Source organism: Electrophorus electricus, chromosome 23 (genome assembly GCF_013358815.1).
Source record: "Electrophorus electricus isolate fEleEle1 chromosome 23, fEleEle1.pri, whole genome shotgun sequence".
In the NCBI taxonomy this organism is placed as follows: Eukaryota; Metazoa; Chordata; class Actinopteri; order Gymnotiformes; family Gymnotidae; genus Electrophorus; species Electrophorus electricus.
The window spans coordinates 6,251,655-6,270,133 of NC_049557.1; the positions used below are offsets into that span (position 1 = coordinate 6,251,655).

General features: G+C 40.3%; 2 protein-coding genes across 4 annotated transcripts; one reads left to right on the forward strand and one right to left on the reverse strand.

Moving 5' to 3' along the window:
- Nucleotides 1-314: 314 nt before the first annotated feature.
- adipor1b (adiponectin receptor 1b) lies at nt 315-5,183 on the reverse strand. The gene is made up of 8 exons (XM_035522231.1): nt 4,776-5,183; nt 3,893-4,108; nt 3,462-3,611; nt 3,064-3,235; nt 2,488-2,674; nt 2,099-2,286; nt 1,677-1,870; nt 315-1,048 (listed from the first exon to the last, which is right to left on the reverse strand). The coding sequence occupies exons 2-8, from the start codon at nt 4,031-4,033 to the stop codon at nt 920-922; spliced, it is 1,161 nt and encodes a 386-aa protein (XP_035378124.1). The 5' UTR covers nt 4,034-4,108; nt 4,776-5,183; the 3' UTR covers nt 315-919.
- A 682-nt stretch (nt 5,184-5,865) lies between these two features.
- ptpn1 (protein tyrosine phosphatase non-receptor type 1) lies at nt 5,866-17,062 on the forward strand. Of its 3 annotated transcripts, none has more exons than XM_027001354.2 (10): nt 5,866-5,987; nt 6,125-6,227; nt 7,345-7,439; nt 8,285-8,385; nt 10,689-10,787; nt 11,432-11,569; nt 11,701-11,910; nt 12,449-12,610; nt 12,809-12,984; nt 13,365-17,062. In XM_027001354.2, the coding sequence occupies exons 2-10, from the start codon at nt 6,196-6,198 to the stop codon at nt 13,639-13,641; spliced, it is 1,290 nt and encodes a 429-aa protein (XP_026857155.2). In that variant the 5' UTR covers nt 5,866-5,987; nt 6,125-6,195; the 3' UTR covers nt 13,642-17,062. The 3 variants fall into 3 exon arrangements, with proteins under 3 accessions (XP_026857155.2, XP_026857154.2, XP_026857157.1); XM_027001353.2 differs by having other exon boundaries at nt 5,869-5,987; nt 7,345-7,435; XM_027001356.2 differs by lacking the exon at nt 12,809-12,984 and having other exon boundaries at nt 5,869-5,987; nt 7,345-7,435; nt 13,365-13,495.
- The last annotated feature ends 1,417 nt before the right edge of the window (nt 17,063-18,479 follow it).

An 18,479-nucleotide genomic window follows, 5' to 3' on the forward strand; every position in this document is an offset into this window, starting at 1 on the left:
TGTTGTTAGTTTACCGTGATTTTATTTGTCACTTTTGGGTACGTTAGCGCTGTGATTGTGCTAGGAAGGGGAGCAGTGCCAGTACGCCCTCTTCTGGAGCAATATGTAAGATGGCGTCCAAGCAGGACTTGATTTGAACGCGAGTAAAAGGATCTTGAGACAAGTAAAGACTAGAGCATTGGTTCTAGTTAATGTTATTATTAAGATGCTTTTAGTAACCCAGCCCTGTTTTAAATAAATGAGTTTGGACTACTTCAACTGGACCATGGGTGTAGAAAGAGTTGTCTCTATGAATCAGAACCACACACCGATGCTTTACAGGAAAACTTCCAACAACCAAATTTTATCTAAGAAAATTAGTTTTGCCACAATCTTTACATCATATGACAATATTTACAGCCAATGAACAACATTCCCATTTTATAACCATTTTTTATAAAGTTCTGGTTTTGTAAAATTAGATAAATTATAGTTCCCCAAACCAATAGTTCCTGCTCACAGATGTGAAGCATGCTTAAATGACAGTGTGCAGAGACTGGATCAGAGAAAAAGAGGTAGTGCTGCTCAGACAGCTGTCAGTGATCTATCACTAAAAATGTCCCAAGATGCACTTTTAAAAACATTTTGAACTGTGAACACTAAACACAGATCTGAGATTTTTGTTCATCAAAAACGTTCAAGTATTTTCAATGATAAAACATGTGATCACAAACATGTCGTCATCACCCTTAAAATCAATAACAAATATTAGTCAGTACAGGCTTTGATCTTTGTTCACTTTGGATGCACTGGCTGCTTCTGGCTGTGACTGTTCCAAAAGGGTTCAATCGGCACTCCAGTGCTGAGAAAGAGGGACATGATGATGGGGAAAGCAGTAGGGAAAGAATTTAGTAGGATGTAGTAGGGATGATGGCATGGTTTAGAGGAGGGAATCATCTGTGCAGCCACCTCCGAGGCCATAGCGAAACTCCTGCAGGTTGGAGATGCCATAGAAGTGAATGAATGCTGCAGCCACAACCAGCACATGGAATATCTGATGAGACTGAAACTGAGATGGGGGGGGGGGGGGGGGGTTTGGTGTAAAAGAGCAGAGAGAGATAACAAAGCATTATATTAATGGATCTAATTCAAAACAAGCCACAGACAACAGCCCCCCCCCCCGAGGCAAGCACATATATATATGTGTATATATATATATATATACACATATACACACACACACATACACACACATATATAGTACATATTTGACGTTATGTACATATTTAAGTGTACTACAAGTATAGTAATTTCACCCCTTCAGTATGCACAGATTTAGAACTATATACAGAATACAGTGTTCTTAGCATTTTGAAAGTCTAAAAGAAACTGAACTTGACATACAGGTGTTAGCTTGAAAGGCATCTAGGTTATTTTAACTACAATATTGTTAGAGGTTGCTGGTTCAAGCCCCATCCCTGCCAAGCTACCACTGTTGGGCCCCTGAGCAAAGCCCTTAACCCTCAGTTGCTCAAACTGTATTCAGTCATAACTGTAAGTCACCTTGGATAAAAGCATCTGCTAAATGTCATAAAGATACAATGATGCACATAGATATGCTCTTATTGAATCGCTGCAAACACAGAATATCTTCATGTTATATTAACTCCAAGTTGTTGTCTGTTGTAATGTCTTACCCAGATGTCACATTTCCCAGGGAAGAAGCGTTCAGGGATGCGTGCAGCATAGAGGCCAGCTCCAGTGATGTACATGGCAGCCATTAGGATGAACCAGCCCATCTGGCCCACTGTTGTGGCCTTCACAAAGCCTTCAGTGATCGTAAAGTGCATTGTGGGAATGATTCCACTAAGCCCCAGGCCAAGGAACACACCTGAATGCATAAACCAAAACAACTCCTAAACAACTTTCATCCTTACAGGTGAGCAGCTCTATGCAACACATATGATCAGAAGTAGGTGTTTTGCATAGGTAGAAGACAGGTGTTTTACTGGTACAAGGGGGAGTTTCATGTCTGGGTCCATTTTACTAGCATGTTGCCTGCATGCACCGACTTCTGGTGTGTATGTGCATTACACGAGTGAGTGTGTGTTTATGTTACCTGCACGTGTAGGTCGGTGGCGTGGCGTGGCAAAGCGGTCCCACTGTGCCACAATAATGGCAGAGATGCCCAGCACACACACCACAGAGAGGTAGATGAGCCTTGGCTGTGGAGAACAGTAGAACGAGTAATAGAGCCACGGCACGAATGAGCCCATTATGAGCAGAGCTATGCCAGAGTAGTCCAACCTAAACACACACACACACACGCAAGCATGCACACACACAATGAAGATATACATTAAACACATAAAAAAATATACATAATCACAATTCAAAATTTAGAGCTCAACTAACACCTTAAAACATTCACCAAGTAAATACCAAACCAAGCATATTAAACCAGCATTTTCATACTCCTACCAAAAGGGCACACACACAAATACTCACTTAGAGAATGTTCTGGATACTTTCTCTGAATGGCAGTAGACAGTGTGGAAGAGCCAAGAGAAGCAGAGACAGAGCACAGCACCCAGGAAAAACATGCCGAACACCACCTTCTCCTGCAAGGGAGCCATGAAGGACACATTCGGCCTCAGCATGGTCAGAGTGCCCAGACACAGGAAGAGAATCAGCCCTGAGAGGAACAACATATCAATAAAAATATTAATAAATGCTAATAAACAGTCTGAATTAAACATCATTACATATCTACAGCTTCTGACAGTTGTGGTGTTTTATTTTGTTAGTCATACTCTTAAAGAAGTTGTGTGCACTACTGGACTACTAGAAATCATAATTTGAAAGTCAAACAAGCTGTAATAAATGTGAAGTCAGAGACATAATGACCAGTGATGGTATCAAAAAGATAACAGACTGTGATAGTCTCAAAAAGATAACAGACAAAAAAAAGAAGTTACAGCTACTTAGAAAATATGTTTCAACTAAACGCTTTTCAGAAACATGAAACAAAAATGCCACCACACATACACGCATATACATGCGCATACAGTCTTAGTCACAGACCCAGTAAGTGTGACCAGATGTTCCCCGTTTCTGTATGGATCCTGAAGATGCTTCTGAAGCAGGCTCGGAATGATGGCATGGGTGGGCGGTGACCATGAAGTAGGTAGTCATTATCTTTCAGCCAGTCAGGAAGCAAGTGAAAAGGGATCACTCGCCAACGTCCTTCCCATACCTTGGAGTACAGTCATACATAGGTCAACAGCTAAGTGCTTATCCAATGTATATGAAACACAGAGCAGCCGCTAGCAAATTTGACCATCACACATCAGGAATTATGTCTGACCTGAAGGCCAAACGATTGTAGACTTGTTTATAACAAACAGAGTAACAGAACTGACCTAGATCATCCCTAAACCTAGCCTTATAGGTATATCGTGCATGGCTTCTGAAAGGGCTACCTTATGTACAAACTCCTCCATCTTTTCCATTGCATGGTGCGCTTGCAAAGGCAGTGTGACAATCCGCAAGTCTTCCTCCTCCTCCTCCTCCTCCTCTTTGTCACTGTCATCATCACCAACATCTGCACCTGGGAATGCTGTCGCACCCTTCTAATGTAAATAAGGTTCCAATTAAAAAGACATCAAGGTACAGCAAGAGGTGCAGAAGGCTGCCAGTAAACATGAATATTAAAGTAGTTTCAAGTGTAAAGAGGCAGTGTTCTTGATTGGGACAGACTAAATCAGTACTGACTGGTTAGCTAGATTTTAGCTTTTAAGGCTACCAATGCATCAAAATCACCTCATCATATCTAGCAACACAACAGTATTCCTTCCTTCTCTCCCTCTTTCTCTGTTTGCCTTTCAATGTTTTGATCCAAGACATCACTCACTCTGAGCTTTATAGCCTTTTCTAGACTCAGCAGTGGTCCAAGCTCGGCAAGCTCCACATTGTCCATGCTGCTCTCATCCTCCAAGCCTTGGCACTCGGCATCGCTACTGGAGCTGCCGTTGTCATAGTGTCGCGTTGTCATGGGGAGAGAAACCTAAAGCTCCCCAAAAGGTTAAACCTTGTCCTGCAGTTGGTAATCAAGGTCCTGTGGTATTTTCTGAATGATAAATTGAGAAATGTGTTAATTAAGTAGTACATTTCAAACAGACATAGATTAACATAATGCTGTTAAGATCACTTTGAGATTTATTTGTAAACAGAAGATCAGACTAAAAATACTGACCTATTTATACTGTGAGCATAAGATGAAATGGGACAGTGAGTACTTGCAATAAACTTTCAGAGTGGGTATATATACAGAACATTAATGTTTCATTAGTTCTCTTATTGTCTTTACTACTAAATTAGGGTTCATGTAGTCATACATAACTTTGTCATAACTGATTTTAATTCAGTCTGACCAAAGCAAATGTTAATTATATGGACAAAAGTGTAGGACACAACAGTGTTCAAAGAGTTGTCAAAATACAATTGCTGACGATTTGACATATTTAATGTGAGTAAATGACGTGGTAAAACTATTTATTCAAGTAGTTTCAGCAATGGCAGAACTAGGCAGCTGGTTTTACAACCATTTTCTCGTTTAGAAACTGAAAACGTGCACATTCGTCCACTTCCAATTCTTAACTTCCTAGTTAAGATAGCTATCTAGCTAGATCCCGACTGCTAATATAACAAGTGGTTTACTTTCCAAATGTGCGAACGAATTAAAGTAAGTGATTATACATTTCGATACATTACAAGATACTTGTAACTGCTCCTACCTGATTTGGGTTGCTGTGGGAAAGCGTTGATTTAAACACACTCAAAAGTCTACTGTCACTAGCTTTTATGTAAGTGGACTTTTCAAGATAGCTAGTTAGTTGCAAAGTCGCTGACTACACACACTAGTTAGCACACGCTAGCTAGTGTCATCTAACACTACCAGCGTTGACAATCCGTTTGCTTGCTAGCTAGCTAATATCCACTTGGGGTTTCTGTTACAGAGATCTAAAAAGGACGTGTCTGAAAGATCTACTTTTCTGTGAGTCTGAGGTATAAACTATTTTTTTTCTGACACTACATTAACGTTACTGGCTCTGACTACAACGCAAAAAACATGGCTAGCTATCTGATACAGCTAGCGAGATACTTCCTTCCTGGAAACGGCTGTCAGCACACAACGCAGTAAGTCACCGCATAGTAAATAAAGGAGGAAGGGCCTACAGAAACCATTAAGGCATCCTAGACGGGCATCTAAAATATGTAATGTAAGCCTGGCAGAGCAAATGACATTTTTTAGGTATAAATAAAGTATAACCATCAAAAAAGCAGCGATGACTCACTGTAACAGCCCCTACATAATACATGTGACCTAAATATCAAATATTGAAGTCATTAGTTATGGAGACATAAAAAATACTGGTAGTTCTTTTTTTTAAAACGTAGTAGTAGGCCAAGAGAAGCAGTAGTAATAATAATAGTTTCGTAACAGCAACAGCAACGACATAATAATAATAATAATAATAATGATAATGATAATGATAATGATGATGATAATGATATTATTATTAGTAGTAGAAGTAGTAGTAGTAGTAGTAGTAGTAGTAGTAGTAGTAGTAGTAGTTGTTGTTTAGTAATTGTTTTTTAGTAGGCTTAAATGGGTTAAAGGGGTTAAATGTACTACATAAAAAGGAAATAGAACAAATTGAAGTAAGACATTTCGTTGCACTTGTAACCTTTCACACAATCTTTTCACAATTTCTAAATATATTTTTCTATTCTCTACATCTCAAACTGAGACATAAAAATTAAAATACTACACAACCCAGAAATCATTTATTTTAACACTTGCGCTCTCCGCCCCAGCACTGTGTGGTGATTGGGGTTTTCGTTTGCGACCTCTGCCGCCTTCGTCCTTTGATTGGTAAAGTTCAGTCGATCTTGGGGGAGAAGAGCAGTGCGGTAGCACGGGAGGAACGTGCAGCGTGTTTCCGGTAAGAACAGGCAAAGAGACAACAGCAACATTAAAAAAATTAATATATTCACTCAGCAAATACATTAAGACTTTCGGAACCTGTGTGGTCTATGTGATTTGACGCCAGTTTCCTGTTCGGTTGTGCGTATTGTACAGGGAGTCGTCGATCGGTAGCAGGGGAGCGGGGTACTAAAACACGGCAATGGAAGCCGAGTTTCGGGAAATTGATGAATCCGGGAACTGGAACGCCATTTACCAGGTATGAAGCTAGCAGGCAAATAAATATTACACTCATAAGTGTTATTTTAGTTAGCTAAGATGGCGAATACTGTGAAATAACCTAGCCGACAAGCTGGCGAAATCTGAGCCGCTGTCCCGTGTGTAAATTTGACCTCGTTTCGTTTGTTTTATTTGCTTTTATCGCACTGACACTTGGCTACATCAGTAAGGTTTGACTTGTTAATGTGAGATGATTGAGGCTGGAGAGCTACGCTGGCTAGCAGGCAGCTAACGCTAGCTGGGGTGATGGCTAGCGAAGCTGGCTGAGGCAGTTCTATGAAGGCTAGCTAGTTAGCTACCTATATAACGGCTAGGTAGCTATTCCAGCCGGCGGACTGACTTGTCCAACATTTGTTAGCAAGCTTTATAATAGAAGTTATATTGCATTACGGGATTACTTGTATGATTTCGAGATTTGATAAACTTTAGTCTGTCGTAATCGCATGCGGTTATTTGTCTTATTAATGGCTTGACTATTGACTGACCCTACTCATCTCTTAAGACAGACATGTTCTTTCTGAAGCTGCTAGCTAGCATAGCTTTAGGTAATTTAGTAAGGGAAAGTAAAATTGTCCGACAAGGACGTTTCTGGTAAAGTGGATATTGACCAATCTTGTGTTTTTCCTTTTCCAATTTAAAACCGAGACCACTGACCGCTCATTTGACACGCCTGTCATTCTAGCTAAAGAGAGTCTTCAGCTAATGAGAATGTCTAGCTATATTAATGTGTTATTGCGCTGGCGCATCTAATTAAAATTCAAGAAAAAACTTGTGGAGACCATCTCATCTCTTTGACGTTGTGCTAATCGGTGTATGTGGCAGGTGATAATTGACGAAACATCAAATGCTTCCCCACAGACAGCAATGTATGGTTGAGTAAAGTACAACCTAAATCAATTTAAATAGAGATAAAGTGATAAAGAAGCAAAGGGTAGAGGTACTTCTGCATATACACACATACATGTTCTGAATGGGAAAACTAGCTAGTAATTAGTAACACAGTCTGTGCAAAATTAAGTAGGTTTTGATCTATTTATCTGGAAGGCATTTTTCATTGTCCTCTGTAACTGGTGTAATACATATTTGTTTGTCCCTAGGAAATCAGACAACAATCAAGTGAACTGCCCTGCAAGATTGCCAGGCTTCCAGAGAACAGAATCCGCAATCGCTACAGAGATGTCAGCCCATGTATGTGTGTATTTTAGAGACTATTCATTTTTTTATTTCAAAAGATATGGGTGAAAGCTGTCCTGTTCTACAGAGTCCATTATTAAACATGCTTAATGTGTTTTTTTGTTTATTTTATTTTATTTTTATCAAGTGTTCAATTATGCATGCAACTCAGGACCAAAATGTCTTGGAATAAGTACACTGATCTGTAACCATATAAATTTGATATGGATAATGTACTAATGAGAGAGCTGATACTTGATCAGTGTTGTAAGATGATTGATAAATTGGTTTGTGTGTATCTGAGAGTAACGCCATAACGCATCTTGTTGTGACTCCCAAAATAAGAGGAGTTAAAATATCACTTATCATGGAGTTCAGCGATTCAGTGAAGGGTTCATAAAAAGATACATTATCTAGGCACTGGAGTTATTTAGCACTAACAATGCCATATTTGTGTCCCCCTCTTCTCTTCATCATCGTAGTGTCTATAGAGAGCAGTGCTGCTGTGGTTTCCTCTTTTTTTTTCTCTCTTGTGCTTTCTCTATTCCCCATCTCTTTTTCTTTTTTTCTTTTTTTTTTCTTTTTTTTGGTTTGAGTTTTGAGTGCAACAACCATCACTTATATAAACAAAAGCCACTGCTATCTCTAGCCTGAGGCTATTTTTGCTAAACTAATATCAGGAACACGTGTTCTTTCTATTGGTGGAACTGAGAAAAGGACCTGAAAAAAGCCTTATAATATTTGTTACCACTGATACCCCTGGGAATTTCTCCTCAGCTGCACCTGCATGACTGTCACTGTATGCCACTTTATGTGACTTTCTTTCTCTCCCTCTCTCGCCTCCCCTCCCCCCACCCCTACTAGTCGACCATAGCCGGATTCATCTTCAGCTGGCCAGCAATGACTACATCAATGCCAGTCTGATCTCCATGGAGGAAGCACAGAGAAGTTACATTCTCACTCAGGTTAGAAGACAAGGGCTTAGGCCCAATGACCCTCCCATGAAATTCTTCATGCTTTCCGTAGAATTCTCTCTCACTCTGGGAATGTCTCAGAGGAACATGGGCATGTTACTGAAGTACCTCAGCAAATTCTCAACCTCTCACCGTACACCTCTCAGCATTGTACATCATTCATGCATTCCTTCAAAAGATGCTAATCCTCTGGGAGCATAGTTTTACCCATGGCTGCCTCATTAGATGCCTATTGTGGAGCTTAGGACTTGTTGTTCTGTGGAATGGTACAGATCCTGCTCTGACTTCACAGCAGCTTTGCCAAGCAGTGTAAAATGTATAGAGATGGTCTCAGGCTGGATGGTGATCTCAGTACATGGACATGAGCCAAAGTAGGAGGCAAGACAAGGTACAGCACAGGAATCGGAGGCTTCATAGCAGGACATTTAATAAGTGGGAAGGGAAGATTAAAGGACCAGAGTATTTCAATCCATATAACATTTACACTTCTAATTTTGGTTACTTTTTAAGCAGTTGATCCTGGAAGTTTGTTTTCCAAATTTTGTTGAAAGTGTACTTACATCAAAAAGATTTGTCATATTTATCCTAACATTTAATTTGAAGGCAGAAAAGTTTTTTTTAAGTTTTTTTTTTATTTTTTATTTTTTTATTCCAATGAAAGTTATAGACTATTTAATGGTAAAATGCATTTAAATAATGGATTCTCATTTTCCTTTTCCCATTTCTTTCTTTTGTGACCTAATAATGCAAAACGAAAAAATGGTAGTAATGAAAAAGTGACAGCCAACCAACAGCGACTTTATGCCAGCCAAAAAACAAAAATGTTGGCCATTCACATTTTGAACATCAGATCTGCTTACATGAGTTATCGGTTTTGTGGTTTGCTGAGTTCAATTAAAATATTGGCACCCATCCTGGCATCTAAATTATGCACAGTGTGCCTTGTTTAGCTTATAATATCAGAAGTTATTTTTAAATACAGCTTCAATATCGGAAACTCTCAAATTGAGTTATAGATATGAAGTAGCTTTTCTCCTTTAATGGGGATGAATGTCTGATATGGGACTTAGAGTATGGGGCTATAATATTGAGAGGATATATAGGATCAAATGTGCAGGTCTCGATGACAATATTCAAAGGAATCTGTGCATCTGCCTATTCTTAGTAAATGGGAGAGATCCATAAAACTGCAGTACTATTAATATAAATAAATATGAAACTGTCCAAACATTCTTCTCATCCTTCGCACCTTTTACATGCCAAGGAACCACTGCTCGTTCTAGACTCATTCCTCACTCTTGTACCTAACATGTCTTTCATATTAGTTTCATTAAAAATTCAAAGTGGTTATTGAGTAACATCCTTTAAGATTAAATAACTAAAAAATAAGGTTGGAGTTTAATAGATTAAAGATCCAATGATTAGCAGACATGTAGTCTGTTCCTCAAAAATGGCAATCAGCATCATAATATTTGGTTTAATCTTCTCCTAATACTTTATGGCTGATTTATATGAACTGGTATTATTCAGTTGAGTAATGATGTGGATGACATTGATGGTTCTGGTGCAAGCCCTGTGTGGGAGGTTAATGACTGCTTCGCAGAAAGTGCAGGAAGTTTCAGATGTTTATTTCACGCCGTTGACGCTTCCTGGCCTGTCTGGAGCATGTTGTGAAATACCCGAGAGTGCGTCAGAATCAAGAGCTCCTCACTCTCAGAGCTGCTCGTCCCCACATTGTGCGAAACGAAAAGACGCGCCTGAACGTGCCTTTTACTTTGTGTTCAGCTGGGGGGGGGGTTCACCCTTACGTAGAATCCCACACATCACCAAGGTCACATATCTGCTTGGTTCTGGCTGGTTCTGGACATCGGAGCTAGCTGCCAGGTTTGACTGTTGGAATTTCCATTAGCAATTTAATAGCATTAATGAGTAAATTAATAAACTTAATTATGTAAACAATTGTCTCAGTGGTCTCAGTCACCGCAAGTCTCAGGATAAATTTCAATTTAGTATGTTTTCATAGTGGAATAGAGTAGAGACATTCTGATTGTACACAGCCAATGTGAATAAAGGAAAAGGACATTTTCCATCATGATTATTTATTTGGAAAAAAGGTCCCTCTCTCCCAAAGGCGAGAGGCCAATTGACTGGCATTCAGTAAGTTCTACCAAATACCCATCAAGCCTGTTCGAATGTTCTGCCTCAGTGGTGATTCTCACCATTGTTTTAAAGCATCCTTCCACTTTATAGGAGTTTTTTCAGTACTTGATCTGTTTGTCTCCCTCTCCCTGCAGGGTCCTTTACCTAACACATGTGGCCATTTCTGGGAAATGGTCTGGGAACAGAGGACTCGTGGGGTTGTCATGTTGAACCGTGTTATTGAAAAAGGCTCGGTGAGTGCCCCTATCTTCCTCCCCTTCACCTGCTCCTTTTAGTTGGACTCAGCAGGTTAATCAACCATAACACCTGCTGGTGCTAATCATCGGCCTCCTCTAAACAGCTAATGCTGTGAGTTTGGTAGCTGCTGGTAAGTAAATGTCTACCTATGGGATGGTGATGATCATGCTGTGTGATAAATGCTTTATTAAATGTGTACATACCATCCTTGTGAAGCCTCTGAATGCCCTGAATGGGTGTACTGATTGATGGCCTTGTCAGGGTGATGCAGTACAAGAATGTTTTATGTGTTTTTGTTTGTTTTTTCCAACAGGTTTGTAGTGCTGTGGAACATTTACATTTATGGAATTTAGCTGACGCGTTTGTCCAAAGCGACTTACAATTATGACTGAATACATCTTGAGCAATTGAGGTTTAAGGGTCTTGCGCAGGGGCCCAGCAGTGGCAGCTTGGTGGTGGTCGGCTTAAACTGGCAACCTTCTGATTACTAGTCCAGTAACTTAACTACTGAGATACCACTGCCCTGGAACAGATTTGTTAGCAGAAGCTGACACCTGGCTAGGTGAGGTGGCCCCCTGGGTTGTGGAGCTCATGCTGACCTCCTGCTGACCTCATGCTGCTGTGTATTTTGCTGGCTCAGGTGAAGTGTGCACAGTACTGGCCTCAGAGAGAGGAGCGCGAAGCCATGTTTGAGGACACAAACTTCAAGCTGATGCTGGTTTCAGAGGATGTGAAGTCATATTACACAGTAAGGCAGCTGGAGCTGGAGAATCTAACGGTGAGGGAGCACATTCTCCTCATTGTCTTTGTGTTTTGGCTAATGGCTGTATTGTAACGACCAGAGGGATCCAGGTCTTGGTCCTGCATATACTTGAGAGTTGTAAACTCTGCGCGATTGTGTGTTTCCAGACTCAGGAAACCAGGGAGATTCTTCATTTTCACTACACAACCTGGCCTGACTTCGGCGTGCCAGAGTCTCCGGCATCCTTTTTGAACTTCTTGTTTAAGGTGCGTGAGTCGGGCTGCCTCAGTTCAGACCAGGGCCCTGTGATAGTCCACTGCAGCGCCGGCATCGGCCGCTCGGGAACCTTCTGCCTTGTAGACACCTGCCTCCTGCTGGTGAGAGCACCTATAATTTTTTTATCTGACTTTTAAAAATGTTTGTTTCCCTACTTTTGTTCTTTCTTCTGTTTTATTTCAATTTTATACTTTAAGTCATTCATTCTCAGGAAATTTCTTGGATCACCGAGATATGGTGTTTTCTGATCTTTTTCTTCTCTTTTCTGTCAGAGCATCTGCACTTTTTTTATAGTGAGAAAGAACATGATGTCTTACCCAATGAGGCAGCAAAACAGCAGTAAAAATAGCATGCACTTAGGCATACTGTTGTAGCATGTTTGCATATCTGTTCTCAAACTACCAGAGTGTGTTAATGCTTTGTTTAGAGTGAGGTCTCATATATGCAGAGGGCTGAGAATTCAGTCTGGCCTAAAGGTTTGAAGAAAAACCAATTCCCTCTAGATTGGATTTTGGCTGTTAGTTTAGGTTTAATCCCTTGATTGAATCCGATCCTGTCAGTAATTCAAAATCCACTCGTATGCCTACTAAGAAGCTACCCATTGATGGTTTAAGATTAATTCTTCCTCTGCATGTGGAGATGTCTCTACGGAAAGACCCATCATCTGTCCGAATCAAGGATGTTCTGCTGGACATGAGGCGGTACCGGATGGGTCTGATCCAAACGGCAGACCAGCTCCGATTCTCCTACCTCGCCGTTATTGAGGGAGCAAAGTACATCATGGGAGACACATCTGTCCAGGTGAGACACACCTGAAATGGTAAGCAAAGTTCATATGTACAATATGCGTGTTAAAATTAATTTGTAACTGTAATTTCTTTTGTGAATGTATTTGAGTGCCAAAATGTAAAAAAAATATTTTTAGTTTTGGCATTAATTGAGATGGCTTAATAACATAGTGACATGTCATGGTTTTGCTCATCTGCATGGGATGTTAAGGAGTCATGGAAGGAGTTATCGAATGAGGAACACCCTCCACCAGACTTCACTCCCCCACCTAGGCCGCAACCCCCAAAAGGTCCCCACAACGGCATGGGTGACTCTGTAAAGTTAGAGCCCACAATACGTTTTTTCCATGAGCTGATTCAGGAGAGCAATGATATTCGCACACACAGGTAACATGCAGAACCATATATATATATACACACACACACACACACACACACACACACACACACCCCTACGACTACTACTACTACTACTACTACTACTGCTACTAAAACTGTATCTGTGCATCAGCTGTATAAATTGTATATAGGAAATCTCAAGGCGAGAGCAATTCTGTAGCTAAAATGTGCCAATAATGGGTTTCTTATTCTCTGCCACTGCCTTGATAGTAAGTTACATAGTGCATGTTAACTTTTTTGGAACGCATTATGTAGTGTGCAACACTGCACATGGCTAATTGTGTACATGTTGGCAAAGATAACAAACAAGATGTGAGTCTCACTCATCTGTTGTTCTGTTTCTGTGGGGGGGGGTTTCCCTCTTATAGTGCTCCTCCAGAGATTCGCAGGCGGCCGGTAGCGGGTGAGCCTGGTACGTCGTCCTTGTCTAGCAATCAGCCTGACGGTGCCAATGCTCTCCAGCCAAGCGACATAGTCACAGCAACAGAGGCTCCGCCCAGAGCCTCACGGTCGTCCCCAGAGATGCCGCCTGTGCTGCCTGGTGGCAGTGTGGCAGGCGAGAGAAGCCGCCTGCTGGCTAGTGTGTGTGTGTGCACTGCACTCGTATTAGGTGCTTATGCCTGTTACCGTTTCTGTTTTCGCTGATGTGTTGTCTCTGTCTCTGTCTGTCTGTCTCTCTCTCTCTCTCTCTCTCTCTCTCTCTCTCTCTCTCTCTCTCTCTCTCTCTCTCTCTCTCTCTCTCTCTCTCCCCTCCATCAGGGGATAGTATTGGGGTGGGGGAATAGGTTCTGCTGGCCAGCCAGCCCTCTCTACCTCATTAGAGAAAGGGAGAGATGCAGAGGGAGAGCCATCTGCCAGTGAGATCTGTCTCTTTATTCATATTATCTTTTGACTTGTTTTTTAGTATCCCAGTTCTCTCCTTAGTTTGGGAAAGGATGCAGAAAAGCAACCAAACTACTGTTATCCCCCATTTTACACACACACAAACATAGTCTATGTTCTCAATATCTCAGGGCGTCAGATATCAGGTGTCACCCAAATATGGCATCCAGGTGTTACTTATCCAAATAAACCCTCTTATTATTGCTGCAATAAGCAAGGGAATGTTAGTGTGTTCACTGTGTGCATGTGTGTGTAGTTGGGAGATATATTGTATGTGTGGTCTGTTTACCTTTCTTGAACCTTCCTAGAGCTTTCATTTCTTTTGTCTTTTCCTGTTATGCGTTAACAGTGCCTCTTAATCTACAGCAGTGGGGGGTGTGTGTGAGTGAGACAGAGAAAGAGTGGTACTGAAGCCAGGATCCAGCAGGTGCCTGCTCATTCTCTGTATGGAGAGAGGCTAGTTCTCCTACTCGGAAAGAAACTTGCCAGTCATACATGTACATGTTCTCTTTTAGACTGCTTTGATGCCAGGGCATGTTTGTGAATGAGCTGTTCTATAAGCCAGGTGGGAGCTTGCTCCCTGCTAGGCTAAAGGGAAGTGTGTTTGTTTTTTTGTTTGTTTTTTGTTTTTTTTTTTCCTTAGATGAAACAGAATGTGTATATATACTTAAGGATGGTCAGTGACATGTCCTGATGCTCTGATCTCACATTCTGTTTTAGTGAGAGAAGACACAGTTAGCCAGGCTTCAGCTTTCTGGTGTTTGTAATAGTAGCCCAGCATTTCCTTGGCCATTTCTTTCTCATGTCGTTTTCATTGTAAGGCCTGTTCAATTATTTCACTTGAGTGAGCTTTTGTGCTTTGAGGTGTGGTTGTGTGTGTGATTGTGTGGGTGTGTGCATGTGCGCTCTCGATAGGGCCTGAACGGAGAGGTGGGATAGCAAGCCATGAGCATGTTCTAGCCCGCCTCTTCCTGCCCACTTCCAAAGGTCACATTTGCACTTAGTTTTTCAACAGCAAAATGACAATATAAGATGCAATGATGAGGCTCCAATGGACGAGTCACGTCCACTCAGCCTGTTGCTTGTTTTTGCTTTGGCTCTTATGAACTCTTGGAATGTGCTTTTCTTTTTTATTAAAGATTTTCTGTCATAGTATTCTTTTCAACCTATTTTGTTTGTCATCGAGCTTGGAAGTATCTGATCAGCATTTTCAGGGACATTATACTTGTTCTTATGGTTTTATAAAAGTAATTGAAAGCTTTGCTTTTCTGGCTCAGAATCTGTAGTGGAGGCAGGGGGTGGAGTTAGCGCTGCATTAAACGTTACCACAAGGTTATGAATATTTAACCTTCCCAGGCCGCAATAACGCACAACAATGCCAGGTCAGCCCCGACACACTGGCTCAATTCCAAACCCTTTCCCGCTTTTTGCAGTCATAGCATACTGGAGGGAATCGCAGCTTTCACGTCGACTCAGAATCCAGCCACCAGGTGGCAGAGTTAAGTCTGGTTGCTTACTTCAGTGCAGTATTTTCTGCTGTTATGGTGCTAAAGGAAGGGTTGTAGTGGTTGGATTTGGCCATCATTTCCTCCTCCACTTCTTCTGTTAGCAATATACAAGTACACTTGAATGTTTGTGGTCCCTTATAAATGGGTTCATGAGGTGCAAGAACAAGAAACAGGCAATCCCTTTTTTTCAGCTTAAAGTTTATAATGGCAGCTGACACTTGTATACTTATGTTCCTTGGCCAAAAGCCAGTGTAGGAGGAAAGATGCATGAATAAAATGGTGGCGTGTTTTTAGTTAGTTTTTTTTAGCTAAGGTCTCTGAAGATATGGTTTTTGGTTCAGATAGGCTTAAGTGATTTTGTTCTGTGAGCATGTCTGATTATTATGGAGACAGTTTAGACTTTGTGTTCCTGTATTATGGCAAATCACCTGCCTATTGTCTTCCCTGAAGTGCAAGGGTTAGTTGTGTCACTAGTACAGAACACTTATAGACTATTGGCTAATTTAAAGTATATCAGGGTGATTTTTTTTTTAATTATTATTTTTTTTTTAATATATATATATTTTTTAAAATGAGTGCAAATTCATCGACTTAAGTTTGTACATTTAATTCTAAGCTCATGTAAACCATAAACCTGATCAGTGATCTCCCTTTTTTTTTTTTTTTCCCCTCCCATGGGCTATTTGACAAAGAAACTAGTGGATAGAAAATGCTGACTAACATCCATGATTTAGGACCACATATTATCAGCATTCTTCAGATCTTTCAGCCTCCCTGGACAGAGAGCAGTGGGGGTCAATCAAATAAATAAACAAAGCACCAGCACATGGAGAAAAATGAGACTGGTCATAGGATTTAGCAGCCTTGCCATAGGTTGGACTTTGTCATCTACATATGATTATTACTGTTATTATTAGAGGTTGCTGATGGTTGACTGCAAATATTTCCTCCAAGTCAAACAGAAAAAGCTCAACAGGTTGACAGAATGTGTATACATCTTCAAATTGACAAATAGCTGACAATGCTCTTATGATCAAATTTGTTTTACTTTTTGCAATGATTCCAGTCAGTTTATTATTTTAGAGCAGTACCTGAACTTGTTTGGCCTGCATTAAAGGAACTATCTTTGCCTGAACAACTTCAAAATGACAACTTGTGATTGTACTTCGACATGCTGGGTTGGGTTTGATGATATTCTCTTAATTTGCTTTTCTCACAGGTTATGATTGGATTAAAGGTCTTACTGTTGGACTGACAGTGCGAGAATCTAGTTTACACTAGTGATTTAAAAGTGCCCAATCCCTGTGGCCAGCTCAGCGGCTGGAATCCTAGAATGTAACGTCCTTCTTATGGACAGCCCCACTCACTACTTGTTTTGTTCTTGGTAGATTGCTTGTGTTTGTGGGGTTTTCTTTTTTCTGCACGGGCAGAACGCTACAATTCTGAAAACCTCTCAGCCTTTATGTGGAAGGTCTCCTTTGCCCCCTTCACTTTTTTTCTTTTTTTTTTTTTTTTCTTTTTTTGTTCATTTATTTTTTTATGTTCAGTATACATTATATTACTCTTTTGTACAAATAACTACTGCTTTGTTCTGGTTGATCTGATACTCATTGGAGATTTTTATGTTCAGACTGAAAGCCAAACAAATGCTGTGGTAATAAAATCATGTCTTAGAACTGTCTCCTTTTGGTTTTGTTTTGAGCAAACTGGTTATTCCAGTGTTACACGAGAGCACCTAGTACTGAAACCAGTGCAGACATGCACACACATTAGCAGGATGCACCTTTGCAGCTAAAACAGGGCCTAAACTACTACAGATTGAATAAGCATTTATACTGTCCAGAAGGCCCACACACACACAATCTAACTAACATTCCTTTTGTAGGTCAGTGCTAAATATCTTGTATATTTGTGTCATGACTAGTAGAAGATAGCGGAATTCTAAAGTGTGTGTGTGTATACTTTTATCTTACTTTCAACAAGAGGCTTATTTTACAAGAAATGATTTTCTTGACAACTTTAATGTTTGCAGTTGTGGAGAAGTGGAACTGGTAATATAGAAGTTCTGAGGTAAGTGTAATGTACCGAGTTAACACTGCCCCAAATGGGTTTCAACCCAACAACCCTGCACTGTGAACCGGTTTTGTTTTCCATTTTCTACAAATGCTACTTTTGGTAGCCACAAGGGGGCACTTTCGGATAAGAAAACCAGTCATGCTTTTTTTTTTCCCTGCTGGAGGGTAAAGGAATGAAGTTGAGATAAGAACCTTTTACATCAGCAGGCAAGAATGTGATCTGTAAAAAAAAAAAAAAAGCACTTAGTTTCATGGGGAAAAAGTTCCAAAAGGCCATTAATTATTTGAGTTTACTGTAATCTTGAAGTACTGTATATTTCCAGGGGTGGAGTTAAATTCACTCCCAAGTGACATTTCAAGCTTTTTTAAAAAGGAGACTTGCTCTAGGTAGTTTCCTCCATAATGTGGTTATTAAAGGTAAATGCATAAAGATTAATCTGGTTTTCTGAAAAACATTCTGGATAAACATTTGTGAAGGCTACAGTGTATAGATGGTTATACAGAAAAATCTGCGGTCTTTTAGAAAGGGTATAGTTTGGTATGCAGAAGTATCTACCATTTTCTGTATCTTTCATTTATACGTTACTATGAATCCCCATGGGAAGTCTATCCCACCATAATGCTACATCAGACTAATTTAGGGTTGGAAATAAATGCTGTACACAAATACATTTCCTCTGCATTTAAAAATTAACTTCAATGAAGGATCTACTAGCCCCGGTACAATATGTAATGTATTTATTCTTGCTTTGAGTGATTACGTTTTTGTTCTAGTGCAGTCAGTTAAAAAAAAACATCGCTCCAAATAATCTTGAAATATAATGTAGTTTAGCTCAAAGGTGTTAGAGATCCATCATCTAAAGTTTATGGTATGTTTTCTCCTAACTCCCACAACTTGAAGACGACATTAGTATTATTCATTCAGATGTGTGTGTGTTTGAACGTCAGGGAAGGCAGTGTTGGCAATCTGCCACTCTATTTCCTGTAGTATTACTCAGCCCTTTTGTCTGGAAGTTTC

Excerpts from the sequence above, each read along its gene's own strand:
- adipor1b (XM_035522231.1), bottom strand. The coding sequence starts at position 4,033 with ATGACAACGCGACACTATGACAACGGCAGCTCCAGTAGCGATGCCGAG. Across the intron at positions 3,612-3,892 it reads AAAAGGCTATAAAGCTCAGA|AAGGGTGCGACAGCATTCCC; the intron begins GTGAGTGATGTC and ends TATTTACATTAG. Across the intron at positions 2,287-2,487 it reads GTATCCAGAACATTCTCTAA|GTTGGACTACTCTGGCATAG; the intron begins GTGAGTATTTGT and ends GTGTGTGTTTAG.
- ptpn1 (XM_027001353.2), top strand. The coding sequence starts at position 6,171 with ATGGAAGCCGAGTTTCGGGAAATTGATGAATCCGGGAACTGGAACGCC. Across the intron at positions 7,436-8,284 it reads CTACAGAGATGTCAGCCCAT|TCGACCATAGCCGGATTCAT; the intron begins GTATGTGTGTAT and ends CACCCCTACTAG. Across the intron at positions 11,570-11,700 it reads TGGAGCTGGAGAATCTAACG|ACTCAGGAAACCAGGGAGAT; the intron begins GTGAGGGAGCAC and ends GTGTGTTTCCAG.